Raw genomic sequence first — 19,868 nt, forward strand, 5'->3', positions numbered from 1 at the left:
ATTTTTTTTATAAGTTTGTTTTTTTTTTTCTCTAAAACCTCACTCTTGCATCCTTTTACCCTCACAGGTAGAAAACTAATTACTCTAATCATATATCCCATCAACTTCTATTTCAATTCATATTATCAAAACAAATTATCGAAAAACAAAAGATATTATCAGAACAAAAAACTCATTTCTCAATAAATCATAAGATACATAACATAAATGAAAAGAGAAAACCTTATTATTCTCCACACACCATCCCCTCACTCTCTCTTGCTATTAGAAGCATATGTGAAAGGGGAGGGAGGGGGGATCTCAAATACTCTCAATGCACACAAGAAAACTACAGACCTTAGCACTTCTCCAGCTTAATTGCTCATCTCTCTGAATCTAACTTCAGAATCAAGCTAAACAGCCTATTCTATATTTACGGCTTGACCGAAAACTTGAAGAGCATGATATGATTGTACGTCTGTCCAGGGTTAACTATCTCCGAAGGGAAGTTCGGGTGGTTCACGGAGTCAGGAAACTTCTGGGTCTCCAAGCACAGAGCCGCGTGAGCCTTATACACGCACCCGCCCTTCCCCTTGACATCCTTGAGCATGCTCCCCGTGTAGAACTGCACCCCGGGCTGGTTCGTGTATAACTCCATGACACGTCCCGATCTCTTGTCGTGGACCACTGCTGCCTTCTGCAGGGATTTGCTCCCCTCAGCCCTGTCGAGGACGTAATTTATGTCGAAGCCCTTAGGCAGGGACTTAATCTGGGATCCTATCTGGTGGGGCTGTAGGAAATCATAAGGTGTCCCCTTGACAGGAGAGATCTGCCCCGTCGGGATGAGAAGGGAATCCGTGGGTGTGATGTGGGATCCAAGGATTTGGATCTCTTCGGATAGGATATCGCCGCTGTTGTGACCTCCGAGGTTCCAGTACGTGTGCTGGGCTAGGTTCGCGGGGGTCACCTTGTCTAAGGCCTTAGCCTTCATCGATATGCTCAGCTTATCATCTCCCAGCAGGGTATAGGAGACCGTTATGCGCAGGTTTCCAGGAAATCCTGCCAGAAATAGTAAGAAAAAGAGAGATTTTCTGGTTAGAGCTAGGAGCAAACGATTGAAACATTCCGGTAAAATCCGTTCTTATAATGTGATTAGGGATCAGTCGATGATTTATCTCTGAAGCTGTTATCAAAATGTTAATTGCGTTGTTGGATAGATATGATGAAACAACGTGATTCGATCTTACCTTCTTCACCATCCTTGCTGAGATATTTGAATACGATGTGAGGTGCCCGACCATCTTTCTCGTATCTACTCACTTTCCAAGCGACATCACTGAAACCCTTAGGACCACCTATTGTGCAAAACATCCAATTAATAATCCAGAAGAAAACATAAATTCTAGGGAATATATTATAGTGAAAATTTAGATCAATTGTCATCCTAAAGGAACCAAAATATTAAACATAAACAGGAGAGGAGGAATCATATTCAAATATTGTACCATGGAGCATGTTTTTGCCTTCGTTCGGGACAAGTTTGTATTTGGTCCCGTTGAGAGTGAACTGAGCATTTGCTATTCTGTTCGCGACCCTCCCAACCACGGATCCAAAGTAAGTCGAATCATTCTGAATCACAAGAGCTGTCGCATCAATCACACCATTCGTGTATGAATTGTTGGACTCATTGTATACAAGATTATTGCAAATCTGATTCAATAATATGATTAATTTTAGTACTGATGACTTAAAAACTAAATAAATTGTTGTGTCTTGATTATCAGTCGCCCTTCCAAATTACTTAATGTCGAATGGCCGATTTATTTATTCAATCTCTCATCATATCTCGACCAAGCAATGGTCAAACAAGAAAAGCTGATAAATTCATAAACTAACGAGATAAATAAGATTCGCCTTCCTCCATTTCTAGTGAGATAATAATAATATAACGTCCTCGGGCGTCCTTGTCGTAAACAGAGCAATCATAATCAATTAAAGTAACATTAAGATATAATTTTTTTAACATTAAGATATTTAATCCCTCTCTATGATTTGGTAAGACCACTTGATTATTGAGATAGACCAAAAATGGGCACATAGGACAGAAAAGTACAGCTAGTTTTGGAACAACGCTCATGTTTCATTTGTCGTGTCTACGTATATTCTACAGACCAAACAAACGGTTCTTTTTCATTGATGGCTCGGTTTTGCTAAACACCAAGAAATTCTCCTAGACATTCCGGTTCCGACTCTTAAAATGAGATCATCCATACTCGTTTATTAGCTTTTTTTTATTTCCACATGAGTCTTTTTTATAACAGAAAATTAAAAAGGTTTTCTCGTAATATTACTACTTATCACTCACGAATTATAATTTTATTATTATCCAACAAATTTTATTACTAAAAAAGAGCATTTTATTAAACAAGACTATTATTAGTAATTTTAGGCATATATTTTACTTATCTTTTTCAGTGAACAGAAAATTTAGATACGGAGCGATCACAATATATATTTAGATAAATGGAAAATTTTTTAATCTGGTAATAATCAGAATAAAAGAAAAAGAAAGAATGATAAACAGTCGAGAAAGGGGTGATTTCTTAACTGGCTGATCCTTTTGAAAGCTTCAATCGTTTGAACGATAGAAGCAAAACGAATGTGAAGTTATTGCTCCTTGATTTATTTAAAAGACGAAGTAAGGAATCTTATCTAACCTTATAATCCTTGGCGGAATCGTACCCGAGAACCACATCATCGAGCTTTCCTGAACGACGCAGGGGAAAACAGGGCAACCAATAAGAGGAGAAATCATCAATTACCGGAGGAAGAAGAAGGAATGAAGAAACAACGTATTCACTAATGCATAAAATATGTGTACATATAAATACGTATATGGTGAGACCGACCTTTCTTGTCGGGCAAAACGAGGGACATAATGGTGGCGCCCCAATTGGTTACTTTCATTGTCACATTGCCTTTCTTGAGCTCGTAGACCCCAATCTCCTCCTTGCCATGGCTGGCTTCCGATCCGGACGAGCTACCATTAGCGGAAGTAAGAGCGAGAACGAAGAAGAAGATCGAAATAAGGTTAAAGGTCCTGGTCATTTTGAGGAAGGTAAAGAAGAAGAAGAAGGAGAAGAAGAAAGGAAGAAGAAGATAATGGTTGATTTGGTATCAATGCGAGTGGGTAAGGTAAGGGGGGGAGAGGTATGCTGCTTTGAAGGGCGTTCTGATCATCTCATGTGCTTAAAAATGGGAAGCTAATTATAGCAGTGAGAGTGGAGACAGAGAGAATATCGGGCGTACATTGGAAGTAGGAACGACGAAGAGAGATGAGAGAGAGTTTAGTGTTTTCTTTTCACAATAAAAGAAGGGAAAAAAAAAAGAAAATAGAAAACTCCATTGGTGTCCTCCAGTTGGTTTGACTTCCTTTGTTGATTGAATTATTGCTATGATTTCGGGATAATTCGTAGAGATTTTTCTTTTTTTCTTATAAGAAAGTCACGTGCATTTAATAAAATTAATTAAAAAAATACAAATAATATCACTAAGGAGAATCGAATTTAAAACTCCGTCATCCCTAATCGATATACGTGTCCTCCCACTACTCCATTCTTCTTCTTTTTTTTTTCAAAAGTATCTGTACTTCTAATTATTGCTACTATTGCAACACACTCATGTCATACACACTACACAGGTCTACAATTATATGAGATAATAATTTTTCAGATGATGTAAAAAAAATTATTCTTTATCTGGATAATTTTTTTAAAATTTTCTGTGATGTCATATATCTGCAAAATGACAACAACTTATTATAATAAAAATACCTTATCATAATAACGTGTTTGTTTGAATTTTTATTTAATGACTGTTCATAATATAACTCATTGGGCACGCTCAATATCGAAAACATAGTCACCATATCTAATTCTTCTTCTTCTTCTTTTTTTGGGAACCGTGGTGAAACTTCGCATTACTCAACTCAAAAAATATGCACAAAGTTTACCAAGTACATCGCAGAACCAGAGCTCAACAACTGAGCCAACAGCAAAATAACAACTATTAGAAACTCAAAATTGTAATATAGAAGCTTCAATTCCTAGATTTCCAGCGAAGGATGACCTCAAAAGCTTAAACTGAAGCTTTGGTGTTGTCATGATGTCATGTTCTCCATCTTGACAGCAAAAACAATTTGATTAACCATCTCTGCTACTGTCTTGGATTTACTTTGAAAGGAAATATCCGGCTATTCCTCTCTAGCCACACATAGGAGACATAGTGACTCCAAAGCAACTTTTTTATATTAATATCAAGAGTTGCACCCTTTTGAGAGATGATCCATGTTGATTCTGAGGCCCAATCAACTACATTCTTATGAATACCAGCTCTGCCAAGCACACTCATCCATATTCTTTTAGTGACATCGCAGGAAAAGAAGAAGTGCTCTCGCGTCTCCAGCTGTTGCTTACAAAACTCGCAATGACTTACTTGGACCGAAGTATTCCTATTTGAGTAGCCAATCCCTTGTGACAAGTCTGTTCATCCAAGCTAGCCAACAAATAAAAGACACCCGAGGTACATGACCTGTGAACCATATGGCTTTTGTCCACGTAACACCGTAACTTCTCTCACAAGTGTGCTCCCAAGCGCTTTTAGAAGTGAAGCTCCCCTTTCGATCCGGTCTCCATATGACTGCATCCCTGTCAGAGGTGGATATTCTAGCTGCCATGTCCATCATATGAGCTCCTTGAGAGTTGGAGGTCCTAGGCCAATGCCATTGCCCCCTTCTATACACTGCAGCTAACTTAGAATCTCGAGAAATGGAGGGAAAACCAGCAAGAACATTCGTACAATATCCAATCAGAGGGCCAACAGGAAGCCATGCATCATGCCAAAAGAACACATTACTACCTGCCCCAGGCTTGTAACTGATCAAAAGATGAGATCCCTGAGCTGAAGTATCTTCCTCCAACTCCAAGAGCAGTCACCAGGGATTTTTAACTGTCCAAAAACATCGACCTCTCAAAAGGTAATGTGCACCATATTTAGTTTTTCTTTTGCCATTGACCATAATTAGTTACATATGAAATGGTTTTTCATAAATAGAGTTGCTTATTATTGTAAAAAGAAAACAAATCAAAGGACGAAATAATATGATATAAATAAATTAACCTTGGGAATTATATTGGATCGAAATACTTCTTAGCATATGGATGGAAGTGAATAAAGTGTAGTTATAATTTTAAAATCAAACTTGAGTTTGAGCATACACAATATATATGATACCACATATATCTTGAAAATGAAATTACTTGCGACGAAATATTATTATTATTATCAGTTTTTATCATTCTTTTGAAAGAATACATCAAACCAATAAATTTTACTACGTAGGATGCCAAAATGTACAAAGCACGTGCCATTCCTATAAGTAATTGAGGTTTTAAGTAGACTATAGTCAAAATGATGGAAATTTATTGAAAATAATAAAGTAGCTAATAATTTTTCTTTTTACAAAAAAATTACCTCTGCTCACTTTAATGTAAAAGTTGATTTTTCACAAAACTACATTTTTGTGATAAAATGACCTTAGAGGAGAGGGTAAAAAGAAAAAAAAATTAGTCAGTTATTATTAAAAAATTTACCATATATATATATATATATATATATTGACTTGACTCTCACTAAATAAATTGGGATAGAATAGTAAATTATTCAATATATATATATATATATATATATTTATATATATTTGACTCTTTTGTTGAATATATAACTTGACTCCCACTTAATAAATAGGAAATAGAATTGTAAAATTTTTAACTTTCACTGTAATTAGCATATAGTAATTATGATAATTTCATCTAATTGTAACTTAATTATAACTAATTTAATATTTTTATTCATTAAAATAACTCATTCTCACATTCTTTAATACGGTAAATATCTATTACTAAAGGGTAAATTACAAAAAAAAAATCCAAGTTTTGTAAAATGTCTTAATTTTGTCCCATAAGTTTTCTAAAATGTCTCAAAAATTATTTCCGTTATAACTTCCGTCAATTTTTGCCTATGTGTGACCTACGTGGACTGTTAAAGGGACCCACCATCAGCAGCAAAAATTGACGAAAGTTATAACGGAGGTCATTTTTGTGACATTTTAGAAAACTTATGGTTTTTATTGTTACAAAATAAAATTTATGAAAAAACTGAGACTTTTTACAAAATTTGGGGTTTTTTTTGTAATTTTCCCATTACTAAATATACATCTAAAAAATAGTATAATTAAGAGAAAAACATGCTGATAATACATTTAATTGCTTAATTAGGAAATATTAAATTAAAACATCTATGTCAAAGGGATTCAAGGAGTTTAATACTTAATTTTAATAATTTTCCATTAATATATAGGATAATAAATAAATGATATTTATCCTTTTTTTTCAGATTGAATATTTAAATGAAATCTATTTTTATATATAAATTCTTTTGCAATGCGTATATTGTGTATAAAAGTAATTAAAAAAGCCTAAGACAAAATCTATGCCCACTAAGTTGAAAATGATAACAAAGAAAATTTGTCTCTTACTACATAAGCAATTGATATCCCAAATCAATATTATTGTTACTCCAAAAAAATATTATTATAAAACTAGGTGCAGCGCCACGCTTTTATGGACCATGAAATTTAACAAAATTACATTTATATTAAATCTTTTAATTTATCGAGAACCATTTTCTCAAACTTGATTTTAATACGTATTCATGATTGGTAAAGTTGTTTATTATTTCATAAAAGGTCTAATGTTTATTTGTAAATCAATAAGAAATTTTTTTCTTTTACTTTTCAGTAAGAATGATCATAATTTTTATTAATGATATTTAATTCTTAGAACAGTCGTAATCAATCATGATATAACATTTTCAAAATGAATATTTGATTTAAACTATAAAAGTATTTAATTCGATGTTAATTTTATTTTCTATAGGAAAAAATTGCACATATAACCGATACCTTCTCTGGTCATAGTGCAGGCGGGAGTGAGGGGAAAGGGGTGCGGGGCGAGGTGGGGCGGTGGGTGACAATTGTCGGCCAGGCCCTCGCCTAAATATGTACGCATATTGATACTTAAATGATCAGTTAACATTTTAGAACACATACATAATTTATGATCAAATTAAAAAACAAAGAAAAATAGATCGCATTCTATTCCGTACATTGAACGGATTTCAGACCAGTTTCATCGTCTTGAAAGCAAGATGCAAAGCAAAGGGAAGCGGTATGAATTTTAAACTGAAGATAAATAACTCAAGGGTATTAGAAGAGAGTTAATGACCTAAATGCACCTCTTCCCAAAACTATTTACCATTTGTCTCTCTTCTCAAACTATTTCCCATTTTGGACCTTAAACCCATTTTTATTATTAGTTTAATAGAAAAGGTGGGAATAAAAATTAAAAAAGAAAAAGAAAGAAAGACAAAGGATTGAACATATTTTCTTTTGAGAATTGATTGAAAATAAAATAAAATAACAACATCCTGACACTCGCTGATTCTCTATTAATTAGTAATCGAGCTTGAGTCGTACCGATTTCAATTTAATTATTGTAATTTAAAATTTGTTAAACTTCCAGCAATAAGTTATACATAAATATTATTTTCCCATTAATATTAAAACATAAATTTTACCGTGGATGCAATCAATGAAAAGAGTAATAAACTCTATAACAATTAAAATAAATATTATTATTATGATCATTCGATTGTAAATTATTTTAATTGCATAATATATATATATATATATATATAAAAGTCAGCTTTGAAACTCATGTGCACATCCAACAAGATTTCTTGGTTTGTTTTTTTAAAAAAAATTTATTTATAGAGTAAAATTCCCATTATACCTCATTTCATCTAATTCCTAACTTTAATTCAATTTCTTTTTTATTTTAAGTCTGATTTCTTTTGGCATAATCCACAAGAGTATACAGAGGACAAAGTAGATTATCAAGTACATTGTGAATAAAGAGTTAAAAGAAATGATTCGAGTCATGTAATTTCGCCTATAATGAAATTTGATTCCACATTTTTTTTGTACTTTTCTTAGAATTTTTAATTTTTCACAACTTCTTGCTAAAATATCTAAATAAGATAGATTTATTCACAATACATATTAAACTCTCGAATTACTATTTTTTGTCAAAAGTTTGTAAATTTTCACATATTAAAATAAATAGAGTAAAAAAATTATATGTGATATACTTCATACATAGTCCATATTAACATTATTATTAAATTTAATTTCTTATTTTTAATTTATAAATGTATATTTAAATTTTTATATATTAGAGATTTTTATTTATAAAACCCATACAATGCATGGGTCTAAAAACTCAGTCATATGTATTGATAATTACATGCCAATTATGTTTGTTACCCTATAAAGATGAGAGAAAATAGAGGAAGCTTTAATTTGCATGAAATAAAATCCAGAAAGTTGGAATTCTTTGTTTTTTTTTATGAGAAAGATGGAACTCTATTTAAATGATGACATGGCCCATCATTATATAGACAAACAATGTCCATGTCTTTCAATATTAGAAAATGATTATATATCAAACATGGTTTGAGGAATGTACGAGCCCATCTTTCAATAAGTTAAACAAAATTGGTATTCCAAATTAAATCAAAATAAATACCATCTTAGTTTATTATGGACTCCTTGAGTGACGAAATTGTGATCTTATCTATAGGAATTCATTACATCATGTGTCCCCAGTGATGGTCGGCCTTTTTACATCTTTTCTTGTCTAATTGTGGGTTTTCCTTTGCAAGAGAGAAAAGGGACTACCAAAGAAGATGGCATAAATATTGATAGCTGGATTGAAATATGATGGAGAAAAATAGGATTATCAAGAAGATGAGATAAGATATCAAGTCAACACCATGAGGCTGGAGGTCATAATTTACCCCAACGGTCGATCAAGGGGAGTGATGGGGTTGCATATTATTATTTCAATCTTTGGTCTTTTTATTTTTTGATTTGTTTCAAAGATATTCATGAAAATAATAAAAATAAGAGAATAGAGGTCCAAAATGGTAAATAGTTTGGGGGGAGGGGTCTATATTGGTAAATAGCTTTGGAAAGGGGTCTGTTTTGATCATTAACTCATTAGAAGATACTAGATAGTGGAGTCAGGAGAGATGGGAGCTAGTGAACAAACTCATCATGACGATAGTACGGTGTGAATTACAATGGGGAAAACAAAGAATCGAATGGGGGAAAGGTTTGAATTATTGCAATCGGGCATCAATCATGACGTAAAACTTATGGGGACTCCTCCTAACGGGCAAGTGACTGTGATTTCCATGTTTTTCCAAGTTATTTTGCTTGACGAACCAAAACGAAGTAGCTCAAATATTATTCGAGATAGATATAGAAATGATGATAAAATTGAAGTCGCAGCCTAATTCTTATTTGTTCTATCTAGCAAAAGTAGGATTCGATAATATTCCTACTACTATTGCCTTTCATATGCCACGGACAAAGGCGTTATTTGCCGGTATACCAACCCTTTTTAAGTATAAACTCAGGTTTGCTTTGTATATTTCGGATATGGGATTATAACTTTCTTAATATATACTAGTCCTCATGCATAGTGTGGATATCGATGTTTGTAATTCTCTATATCACCCGCTCTCATGTGTAACTCGCTATTTGCCTTGAAAGTATATGGGGGGCATTACACATCGCGTGGAGAGGAGAAGCCAGCAACTCGTATACACATTCACTGACCAGTACATCTATGATTGCTTGTGGCTAAAATCTTAAAGAAGCAGAGGACCAAGGAATGAAGCAATTCAAATGTGTCTAAGATCTTATTACTGGATGGAATCCTCTGCAGTTGGTGCAGTTGTCTCTATAATGTATGATAAATTATTCAAGTTTGAATCCACCATATTCATCTCTCATATTATACAATACATCGTACCTCGCGTGAAAAGATCAAATTTATAATGTTGACAATAAGATTACTGAAGATTAAATGGGGGAGAAATGCAGCATGTATATCACTCGCGTTGACGAAGTGGGGATCCGTTGAGGAAGGATCGGAACAATGTGAGGGCCTGAGATGGAGATGTGAAGGGGACTTCGTGGGCCCCACCCCTTACCGTTGCAAATGTCAGAAGTGTCTTCTTTTGCCCTAGAAATGACCCGAAGGATTGTGACCAACCTCCGATCTGCAAAATACAATAAATTATACAAAAATCAACTATGGATTGGAAAAAAAGGGGAAGTACAAAAATATATTGTAATTTGATCTTAGAATAAATTGGACCATGTAATTTTTTGAGGGGCAATTAATACCTTGTAATTTACGTGAGACATAATGAATCTCACCATTAATTTTTTTATCACTGTTGGTTCTCAAACTTTTCTTTTTGCTATTAATACCCTCAAATTTTCAACTTTTTGCAATTTAATCCTAAAATTCGAGGGGAAAAAAAGGAAGGGACTTGGATCACCGGTCAACGAGCCCGACCCCACCACCGAGGTCGTTGACACTCACAGAGGACGTCAGAAACCTCGAGGGTCGGGTCAAGATCTTACATTTGGTGGCTCCGACCCCCGAACTGACCTGGATCTCAAACTCGAAATCCCCGTCGATTCCGGTGTGGGGGCCGTGCGACCCCAACCCCACCTCCATGGTCGTCGGCATTCTTTGTGGGTGCATGCGACCTTTGTGGTGAGGTTGGGGTCACCAACCGGCAACCCCATCCCCTTCCCTTTCTTTTTCTTTTTTTTTCCCGAATTTTAGGACCAAATTAAAGAAAGTTGAAAGTTTGAGGATAATAATGGCAAAAGAAAAGTTTGAGGACCAAAAGCGATGAAAAATTAATGGTAAGGTCTATTATGTCTCACGAAGTAAATCTCATGGCGTTAGTTATCCATCGAAAAATCACATGGTTCAATTTGTCCCAAACTCAAACCACAATGAAGATTTTTGTACTTTTCTGGAAAAAAAATGAAAAAAAAGACCGATTAGTATTAGATAGATGAAGCAACAAAAAAAGGGGTTAATATCATCATATAGGACGATAGTTTGAAAATTTTTACTACATAGCACATATCATATTAATTTCACCATTCAGCACGTTATTTTAAAATTTTTCATGACAAGCAATAATTTCACCAAATAGCACAAAATTGTGAAAATTTTTGACCATATAGAACAAAATTGTGAAATTTTTTCACCATATAGTACAAAAAATTGACGAAAAATCAATGTCGTGCTAAGTGGTGAAAAAATTTCATTGTGCTACGTGATGAAGTTATTGCTTATCATAAAAAAAATTCAAAATATCATGCTAAATAGTGAAATTAGTACGATACGTGCTATAAATTTTCAAAATATCGTGTCATATGGTGATATTAATAATAAAAAAAAGCTATATATTGATGCTTCCTAATAATTTTGGTGAAAATATGGGTAGACAATGATGGTCCACCTGTGCTTTTTCTACTATGAACAATATTTTTATATGATATTTTTTGCCGGATTTGTTCTTATGAGTTGAAAATTATGATTTGAGTTAAATTTGCCAGTTATGAACGTAATTATTTCACTTAAATTAATAAGTCATTATGAAAAATCCGTATACTTATACTAAATCTCAAGTATCAATCAATCATATGTAATTTTAGTTTCAAAAGTTTTAAATCAGTATTTTTAATTATTTCAGTACTTTTTCATTAACAGTACGTGCACACTCGAACCAAACTCTAGCTGTTATTTACTCATTTAGGACCTATCAGAGTAGTAGATCTTATTAGAGAAATTACCTGCTTCTTGTTGTACCAGGGACCATAATCAGTGAATGGAAGCAGCCCCAAATGGCTTGCCACTTTATTGGCTATGATTCTTGTCTGAGTGAGTGGGATTTTTGTATCTTGGTCCCCACTAATTTCACAAAAAATATAAAACATTAAATAATATGAGTGTGCATATATATATATAATCAATGGAATTAATTAATTACTGAAAAATATAAAGATATTAATTAGGTTTGGACCTGTAAAACCAGATGGGGATGTCTGCCATGATGAGATCTTCGATTAGGGGGATGAGGTTAGTGTCTACATTTTCATATTGATACTGAAGAGGCCTGCAAAAATTTTAAAAATCAATATATATACATATATTTAATTCTTTGTTAACTTCCTCCTTATTAAAAACTCATTGAAAACACATTATTATCAAAATCAAGTCGATGCCTGAATGGCAATTAGTCTAGTCAATAGATTGAAAACATCACATAGTCTCATTAGGAAAAAAAAATGACAGTCATATTTTCTGAACCAAAGTTGGGTTAATTTATGTAAAATTAGTACTTTGCCCCCCTGAACTTTAAATTTTTTAAATTTTGTCCAAAAAATATAAATTTGCCCCCTGGATAAAAATCTTGACTCCGTCCCTGACTAGAAGTAACTCCGGGTGATGTTACCTATTCTTCACTTTTGATCTCCCTAGTTTCATTTCATGAATGTAACTAAATTCACCAATTTACTCTTTCCCTCCCGAAGGTTTGCACCATGATCAAGCAACACGTAGACTTTCAATAAAACAGACTGTGTTAACTTGTTTCGATCGGGTATGGCATAGCAGGTGGTTCTTCGAATGTCTAGAGAGAATAGGGGCAAAATTCAAAATTTCGTATTCGCAGGGAGAAAAATTAAGAATTTTATTTGAAGGATATACATATATATTAGCATCATACCCTCCGCAGAATTTCCAACGGGAAGGGACGTTAGTGGTGTTGGCATAGAGGGCCCTTTGGACTTCAGGCCTATTCAGGTATGTAAATATCCTGTCGTTGAGGCATGGATCCCCCACTTTCGACCTTGTCCTTCCCCTAATGCCCTGTATATGATTTTTTTTTTAAAAAAAATTCCAAACAATTAGTACAAATCTTATATTTCCAGCCAAAAAAAGAGTACAAATCTTATTAATTAATTAATTATATGTATATATATTATGTCGTATGAAAATACCCGGGTTTGTATACGACGATAAACGGCTATATATGAGTCCATTTATAAGCTTAGCTTGACGGCTAGGAACATCCATGATGCTATTTTTGTGTAGTAGTTATGTTTTGTGACCTTTTACCTGAATATCGAGTTGATTGACCGAGGTCTTGGACACACATATCGGCAGGAGGAGATCATCGGTCTGGGTATCATCTCCCATTTCGCTGGAGGATTTGCCTTCGACGTATATGCACTGATCAGTCTGATGATTGTAGATGGCTTCTCGTACGGATCGCGACGCGTTGCACTCCTTCTTCAGTAACTGGCGGGTTCTGTCCGTTATCACGCCGTGTGCCCACAGGAAATCCTCGGACCGTACGCTGATGTCAAGGTCTAAAAGAGGATTTCCAAGCTTCAAGGAAGATGTCAAGTTGAATTTTTAGTGATAGATACTATGTTGGGTGATTTTAAGGAAACAAGAACAATCTTAGTCCTCACTCACAGCAATAGCTTTGAGATTGATTATTTGTTTGGTATCGGGCCTATCGTTGTAGTCAAGTAATAAGGCCGCAAGCTGCGGAATATAATGACCTGAAATAATAATTGAAACGCCAAAAAAAAAAGAGAGAGTCAATTTGGTAACATAAACCTTAATCGCCTCGAGTTTTATAGGAGTGAAGTATGAGGTCTCATAATTGTTGTTTTCAAAACCTCAAGGGAATTGGCTTGGTAACAATTTACCTATCTTGTGAGTTTACAGGTCATTCACGTGGACCGATAAGATTATTCTGCCGAAACTTGATCACACCTCATATAAAAATAGAAGTGTTTCGTCCGAAGTTTTATAAGCCAACAGTGGTATTTGGTTAAAAACTTTTTAGACCATGATTTGAGTTAAATTAAGCGGCTGCAACTTGCAAATGTGATTTTCTTTAACATATTATTAATCGGTGATTAGGATAATTGTTTCTGTTGATTAAGTATTTTCAGCATTAGTCGATAACTATATATATATATATATATATTTGAAATTTTACTTTTAGCACTTTCCCGTTAGCTGCATCACTCCCTAACAAGCCTCATGCGAAGGAATCGAATTAAAGCTGAATTAAAATTGTATTAATTGAGTTTCTGATTATTTCAAATTCAGGAGTAGTGAAAAATTATAGCCGAGAGAGCTTAGACTTGGAGATAAACCTGCGTAGCTTTCACCAGTCAGGAACAAGTCCGAATTCCTGTGTTGTGGGAATTCTTCATACCAATTTAGGAGGAACTGCAAGTTCTCTTGAGCTGCCACAATTTTTGAAAATCGAAAAAAATTAACTTACAAATTCAGAAATCCTCATGGTTGAACACATAGACAATCCTTACCGGTTTGTGTATCGTTCCAGTTTTCATAGTCTGACCTTGTGTTTGAGTATGAGAATCCTACCCCGATCGGAGACTCCACGTACAACATGTTTGATTCTGTCATAATTGGCAAGATCGACATTTGAGATAACCGTTTGGATGCAAGATCCATCAACTTCAACCAAATTCACATCATTTTAAATGAGTTGTAATTAACATGTAACGTACCCAAGTTCCACGAATAATCATTCTTGATAAGCGATCCATTTTGTCCGGGTTTAAATGGCCCGTGCTCCATGAAAGCCCCGAAACCAACCGAGGAACAACCCGGTCCTGCAACACATTAAAAACATGCATGAACCTTCAGCATTCGGAAGGCGTATGTGCTTTCATATCAAATAACAAAACGAAATTAAGTGAAATAAATGTAAGTGAACGCGATTAACCTCCATTCAGCCACAAGGTCAAGGGCCGCGAGGATGGGTCGGGCGACTGGGCCTCGACAAAGTAGTAGAAAAGAGCTCGGCCATGCTCGGCGTTTGTTATAATGTAACCGGAATACTGCTTAAAGCCTACATTAATCTCGGGTTGTCCCGGGAGAGATGTTATTAGCTCGGCTGAGGATTTGGAGCGGAGGAAAATGGAGACGATGGACAAGAGCAAAAGAAACGCCATGTCTACAAGATTTTGATTGACTGAGAGATTAGATCGTCTCAGTTTTATAGATGGCACAAATCGATTTGTATGGACTGCAGATGGGAATTAAGATCTCATTTGGTAGATAATTAATTGTTTCTCTTATTGTACGGACCGCAGATAGGAATAAAGATCTCATTTGGTAGATAATTAATAATTGTTTCTCTTAATTGTACGGTGAGATCAAGGAATTACAACTTGTTGCTCCTATAACGTTGTTTATGAGATCCATCCAATGTGCCGGCTTTCATCTCTTGTTTGTATCACATGATAGATTATTAAGTGACCCTACCTCACCAGTCACCGCATGACACGATAAAGAACCAATTAAATTACAATAAATTAAATAATAAGTGATAATCACTCGATTAATTGTGGTAAGTCTTTTTAATTGAAACAATCTTATTGGTTCTTCTTCACCACATCATTATGAGGTAGGATCATTCAAAATTTTCTCGTATCACAGATTCACGAGAGATTATTAGGTGATTCTACCTCACCACATGGCATGAGGAAGAATCAATTAAATTACAATAAACTAAATAATAAGTGTTAATCACTTGATTAATTATGGTAAGTCTTCTTAATTGAAATAATTTTATTGATTCTTCCTCACCACATCATTCAAAATTTTCTCTAGATTCACGGACTCGAGCAATACGACTTTTTGTTAATCAAAGTGCATTCGATCATAGAAGAAACCTAATTGGATACACAACAATATATTGAATGTAATTTTATCAATTTCACTGCAGTGGAGGTTCTGCTGAGCACAAGGAAGTGAAAATGTAATTGACAGATCCGTCAAAATTTAAAGTTTATCGATGGATTCAAATGATCGAGCTTGCTCCTTGGACGTTTTAGAAACCCTTGATGACCTCGAGTATTAAAGAACGTTATGTTCTTCAGCCAGAATCGAAATTAATGCTCAAGACAGCGGTACCCGCTCGACTTCCCCAAACTGGATGGATTTACTATTGCTCTTGCATTTCAAATGTGTATAATGAAGAGTACATTTCAATAGAAGCAACTGAATGTTTGGCAAACTATCTAGAAATGGATGTAATGTAAATTCAATGATACACAATTGAGCCAAGATGTTAACTGTGAGTTTTATGAGAGGAAAAAAAAAGTATATAGTACAGTAACGCACACTCTCACATGATAATTTAGAGATTTCAGATTTGATACTGATAAACATATACTGCTCTTTTATTAATTACTATGGTTTCTATTTTATTGTAATAGTACTAGACTCATAAACTTCATTTGTGAGCGGCAAAATTTATATTAGATTTATGAAATGGAAATTAAAAGTTTTTTTTTCGGTGAATGAAAGTTAAAAGATTAAAAAAAATAACTTGTTGATGCACTGTACTAGAAGAAGAGAAGAAAATTATTTTTGATTCTCAACCTTTCATTACATTTTCATTTTCGGTTTAAATCTTTTTATTATTATTATTCAATCTTGTCTATTATTTTACACATTTTGTTCGCTTTAATATTATCGTTAGCTTTTCTGTTAAAAAATTACTTTTTTGTCCAAAATTATTTTGAAAATTTCATTTTATTAAGACTAATTTTTCAAAAATATAAAAAAATTTAAAAGGTCCAAAAAAGGAATAGGAGATAAAAAAGGAGTCACCTCTCGCCCTCTAATATCGACGGTGACATCTGAATTTGCTAATAACTTCGACGGAAGAAGGGTGGCCACCTGCGAGGCCCCTCCAATGACCTCGGAGAGGGAGGCATGGCTCCTCTCGTAATAGATGGATTCTAGTTTTGGCCGAGACCCCTTGAATCCCGGGGGAGGAGGTTTCGCCTGCGGCCACTTAGGTCACTAGTCGCCCCAAAGTTTGCTAGTGACCTCTGCAAGTGGAGGGTCAGCCGCTAGTGAGGCTTGGATAGCCCATTCCCTCTCTTCGATCTCCCATTCCATTTTGTTCTCATTTCTTATGCTTTATTATATTCTCGAAATTATTCTTAATAAAATGAAATTTTCGAAATAATTTTGGATGAAAAGTTAACTCGTTTAACATAAAGTTGACGCTAGGTTTAAGGCGAACAAAATGTGTAATATTGAGAATAATAATTAAAAAAGAAAAAGACGAAAGTGAAGACGTATCGAAAAGTTGAGGACAAAAATGACTATTTATTCTTAGAAGAATATTTGCAAGTAAACCAAGTCAAATGGATTGCAGACCCTTCCATTTCCATTTTTCCTCTTTCGGCCGCTAACTCCAGTGAGTTAGACCATTAACTATGGATCTCTGAACCCCACTGCCCCGCCGCATCAGATCAACCATCCCCCGACCTAGCCCCTCCGCCGAATCGGAAACCGAACCCCTGCGGCGGCGCCACCTCCGCCGCCGCTGTCAGAACCCCCCCTCTCTCTCTCCTCCACCGCCAGCAACCCCACCCGCATCGGAAAATGCCTCCGCCCGGCACCACCTCCTTCCTCCTCCTACTACTATACACCATCCAGTTCTCCGCCGCCAACTCCGCCGCCCCGATCCTGGGACTGGACACCTTCCTCAACCACCAGTACCGCCGCGACCCACAAGCCACCAATGACTCATTCCTCTCCCTGCCCTCATCCCTCAAATCCTCCCTCTCCCACCTCCACCCGCCGTCCTCCTCCTCCCTGATCTCCTCCCTCCTCTCCCTCACCCTCTCCCTCCCCGTCCATGTCCGCCTCGTCGGCCATTCCTTCCCCTCCGATTCCTCCTCCCTCCTCTCCTCTTTCCTCTCCGCTGCCTCCCTCCCTTCCCACCACTTCCACGTCATCTCCCCCTTCACCTCCCAGTCCCACCGTCTCTCCCTCAGCCACTCCCCCCACCTCGACGTCTCCCATGCGCCCTCCCTCGCCTCCGCCCTCTCCGACGCCCTCAAGGCGGAGGTCGCTAAAACCCCGTCTTCCCTCCGGTCCTCCCTCCTCCCGATCCCGCACTCCCTCGTCGACGAGATGGTCCGGCACGACTTCGAGAAGCAGAAGCCCGTCGAGGGCGTCTACATCTATTTCCTCAATCTCGGCCCTCAATCGAAGCCCTATGCCTATTCCTACACCCCGGGCGACTCCTCCCCCGGGTTCACTAAGTGCACCGGTAGCATCTGGACCGGCAAGGACCGGTACATCTGGGTCGACTTGGCTGCGGGGCCGGTTGATTACGGGCCTGCCCTTTCGGGCGATGGCGTGCTCCCACGCGGCGAATTCCACCCCCTAGCAGCGCTTCATGGGCGGCCCAAGTCCCACAAGGCCCTCCTTGCGGATATAGCGTCTCTTGTCTGGAGCGCGTATGAGGTATTGGTTGTCCCTCCCTTGAGAATCCCTGTCCCGTTCGAGAGTTCGTTGATTGTACAATTTGTTCATGTCTTTAGTGGTGAAAGCAAAGACTTGAATGGGTTGGATTGGAAAAACATTGAGAAAGTATTCATGGATGAGGTCAATGATGGAGCATTGCTGTTGGGTGATCAGTCACTGAGGTTTAAGCCTTACTCTGTGAGCTACAAGGAGTGCTCGATTTGTTCCTTTGCGATTTCGAAGTCAATCAATTCATACACATCGAGGTTCTTGTTCGATAATTATACCTTGATTGTGAGCGAGTATCTGGACTCGAAGAGGTTGCACCAAATACTATCTGATTCGGCCGAGGAGTTCCGGAGGGTTGCAGAGATCCCGGAGGAAGATGATTTCGGCAGGGTTCTCCCTGTTTATGTGTTTGATTTGGACTACAGCACGATGCTGTTGCTCGATCGGTACCACCAGTCAGTTTCTTTCAAGGATATGGTGATTGCTGTTAGAACAAAGAACACCCAAACTGTGAGTGATTATAACTGCAATGGGCGTCATGTATTTACTCAGACGAGGGAGCTCGAGAGGCCACTCGTGGGCTCGATACTGCAGAGCATGTGGGGGGTCTCCCCTACCCATTTGACATGGAGCGCGCGGCACAATAGTACATTAGTTGATTACTCTTGGAGTGTGGGACAGACTCCATTTGGGCCTTTCTCAGAGATGTCGACCCTGTCCTTTGCCCAGAAGGACGCAGCCCGAAGAAATGTGTTGCTGACTTCTCTAAATTATAGTATATCGAGTGCAATCGATGTTCTTGATTCCGTGGCTGCTCATGGTGGGGAGAGGAAGCTATTGAAGCATAACCAATATGTTGAGTTTGTGCAGAGGTGGAGCTTGTTCAAGTACAAGCTTGACAAGGCTGTCTCGGCTCTGTCACACTTCGACTTTGAGCTCGCCCTCTACTATCTGAGGTCATTGGATCACGATCTCTATGGGGCCCACGCCATTGTTTACCATGCCTCCCAGGAATTAGAGGCCTCTCTCGCCTGTTTCAAGGACCCACCTTTTCCTTGGGCCACAGTTTCAGTTTATGCGGTATGTGTTGTTGCTTTTATTTATGTGTACATGAAACGTGACAAGCTCTTTAGGAATAAGAGGAAGCAGTTTTGATGACGATGATGATTGATGCTCGGAGGATCAAATCTCTGGCTTGTGTAAAATCAGAAGGAGAGAGGATACATGTAGTTGCTTAGAAAGTTCTAAGTCTATTTCAGTCAGAATACTTACTTCCAGCTCTCTTCGTGCTCGGAGACTGACCTTTACCTTTTCTTGTGTCTCATCATTTCGATGTTCTGTTGAAATTTCATGATTCGCTCGATCAATGTTGCATATCTCTGCGAGCACCCGTACTTACTCTTGATTTCTTCATTTTATATGTAGAAATCTAAGTCTTTCGGCAAGATATCCTCCTTGCATCTTATCATGGCTCATTCACTATATTGAATCATT

At 36.7% G+C, this 19,868-nt stretch overlaps 3 protein-coding genes across 3 annotated transcripts; 1 reads left to right on the forward strand and 2 right to left on the reverse strand.

Moving 5' to 3' along the window:
- Positions 1-155: 155 nt before the first annotated feature.
- Positions 156-3,292, reverse strand: LOC116212948 (aldose 1-epimerase-like). Its single transcript, XM_031547712.1, has 5 exons — positions 2,889-3,292; positions 2,697-2,746; positions 1,485-1,608; positions 1,227-1,334; positions 156-1,038 (listed from the first exon to the last, which is right to left on the reverse strand). Exons 1-5 carry the CDS (start codon positions 3,085-3,087, stop codon positions 413-415), a joined length of 1,107 nt encoding a protein of 368 aa, XP_031403572.1. The 5' UTR covers positions 3,088-3,292; the 3' UTR covers positions 156-412.
- Positions 3,293-9,837: 6,545 nt separating this feature from the next.
- On the reverse strand, positions 9,838-15,065 carry LOC116214985 (serine carboxypeptidase-like 46). Its single transcript, XM_031550534.1, has 10 exons — positions 14,815-15,065; positions 14,597-14,701; positions 14,390-14,485; positions 14,216-14,308; positions 13,521-13,609; positions 13,158-13,430; positions 12,766-12,908; positions 12,061-12,153; positions 11,831-11,948; positions 9,838-10,227 (listed from the first exon to the last, which is right to left on the reverse strand). The coding sequence occupies exons 1-10, from the start codon at positions 15,041-15,043 to the stop codon at positions 10,057-10,059; spliced, it is 1,410 nt and encodes a 469-aa protein (XP_031406394.1). The 5' UTR covers positions 15,044-15,065; the 3' UTR covers positions 9,838-10,056.
- Positions 15,066-17,246: 2,181 nt separating this feature from the next.
- Positions 17,247-19,821, forward strand: LOC116214016. Its single transcript, XM_031549226.1, has one exon. The coding sequence runs from the start codon at positions 17,496-17,498 to the stop codon at positions 19,527-19,529; it is 2,034 nt and encodes a 677-aa protein (XP_031405086.1). The 5' UTR covers positions 17,247-17,495; the 3' UTR covers positions 19,530-19,821.
- The last annotated feature ends 47 nt before the right edge of the window (positions 19,822-19,868 follow it).

This window comes from Punica granatum, chromosome 7, assembly GCF_007655135.1.
Source record: "Punica granatum isolate Tunisia-2019 chromosome 7, ASM765513v2, whole genome shotgun sequence".
NCBI classification, from domain to species: Eukaryota; Viridiplantae; Streptophyta; class Magnoliopsida; order Myrtales; family Lythraceae; genus Punica; species Punica granatum.

Coding starts and splice junctions, on each gene's coding strand:
- LOC116212948 (XM_031547712.1), bottom strand. CDS start 3,087: ATGACCAGGACCTTTAACCTTATTTCGATCTTCTTCTTCGTTCTCGCT. Junction 2,747..2,888: donor CGTTTTGCCCGACAAGAAAG/GTCGGTCTCACC, acceptor TGCGTCGTTCAG/GAAAGCTCGATGATGTGGTT. Junction 1,609..2,696: donor ATTCCGCCAAGGATTATAAG/GTTAGATAAGAT, acceptor CTTGTGATTCAG/AATGATTCGACTTACTTTGG.
- LOC116214985 (XM_031550534.1), bottom strand. CDS start 15,043: ATGGCGTTTCTTTTGCTCTTGTCCATCGTCTCCATTTTCCTCCGCTCC. Junction 14,486..14,596: donor TGATTATTCGTGGAACTTGG/GTACGTTACATG, acceptor CAATTATGACAG/AATCAAACATGTTGTACGTG. Junction 11,949..12,060: donor ATCCCCATCTGGTTTTACAG/GTCCAAACCTAA, acceptor TTGTGAAATTAG/TGGGGACCAAGATACAAAAA.
- LOC116214016 (XM_031549226.1), top strand. CDS start 17,496: ATGCCTCCGCCCGGCACCACCTCCTTCCTCCTCCTACTACTATACACC.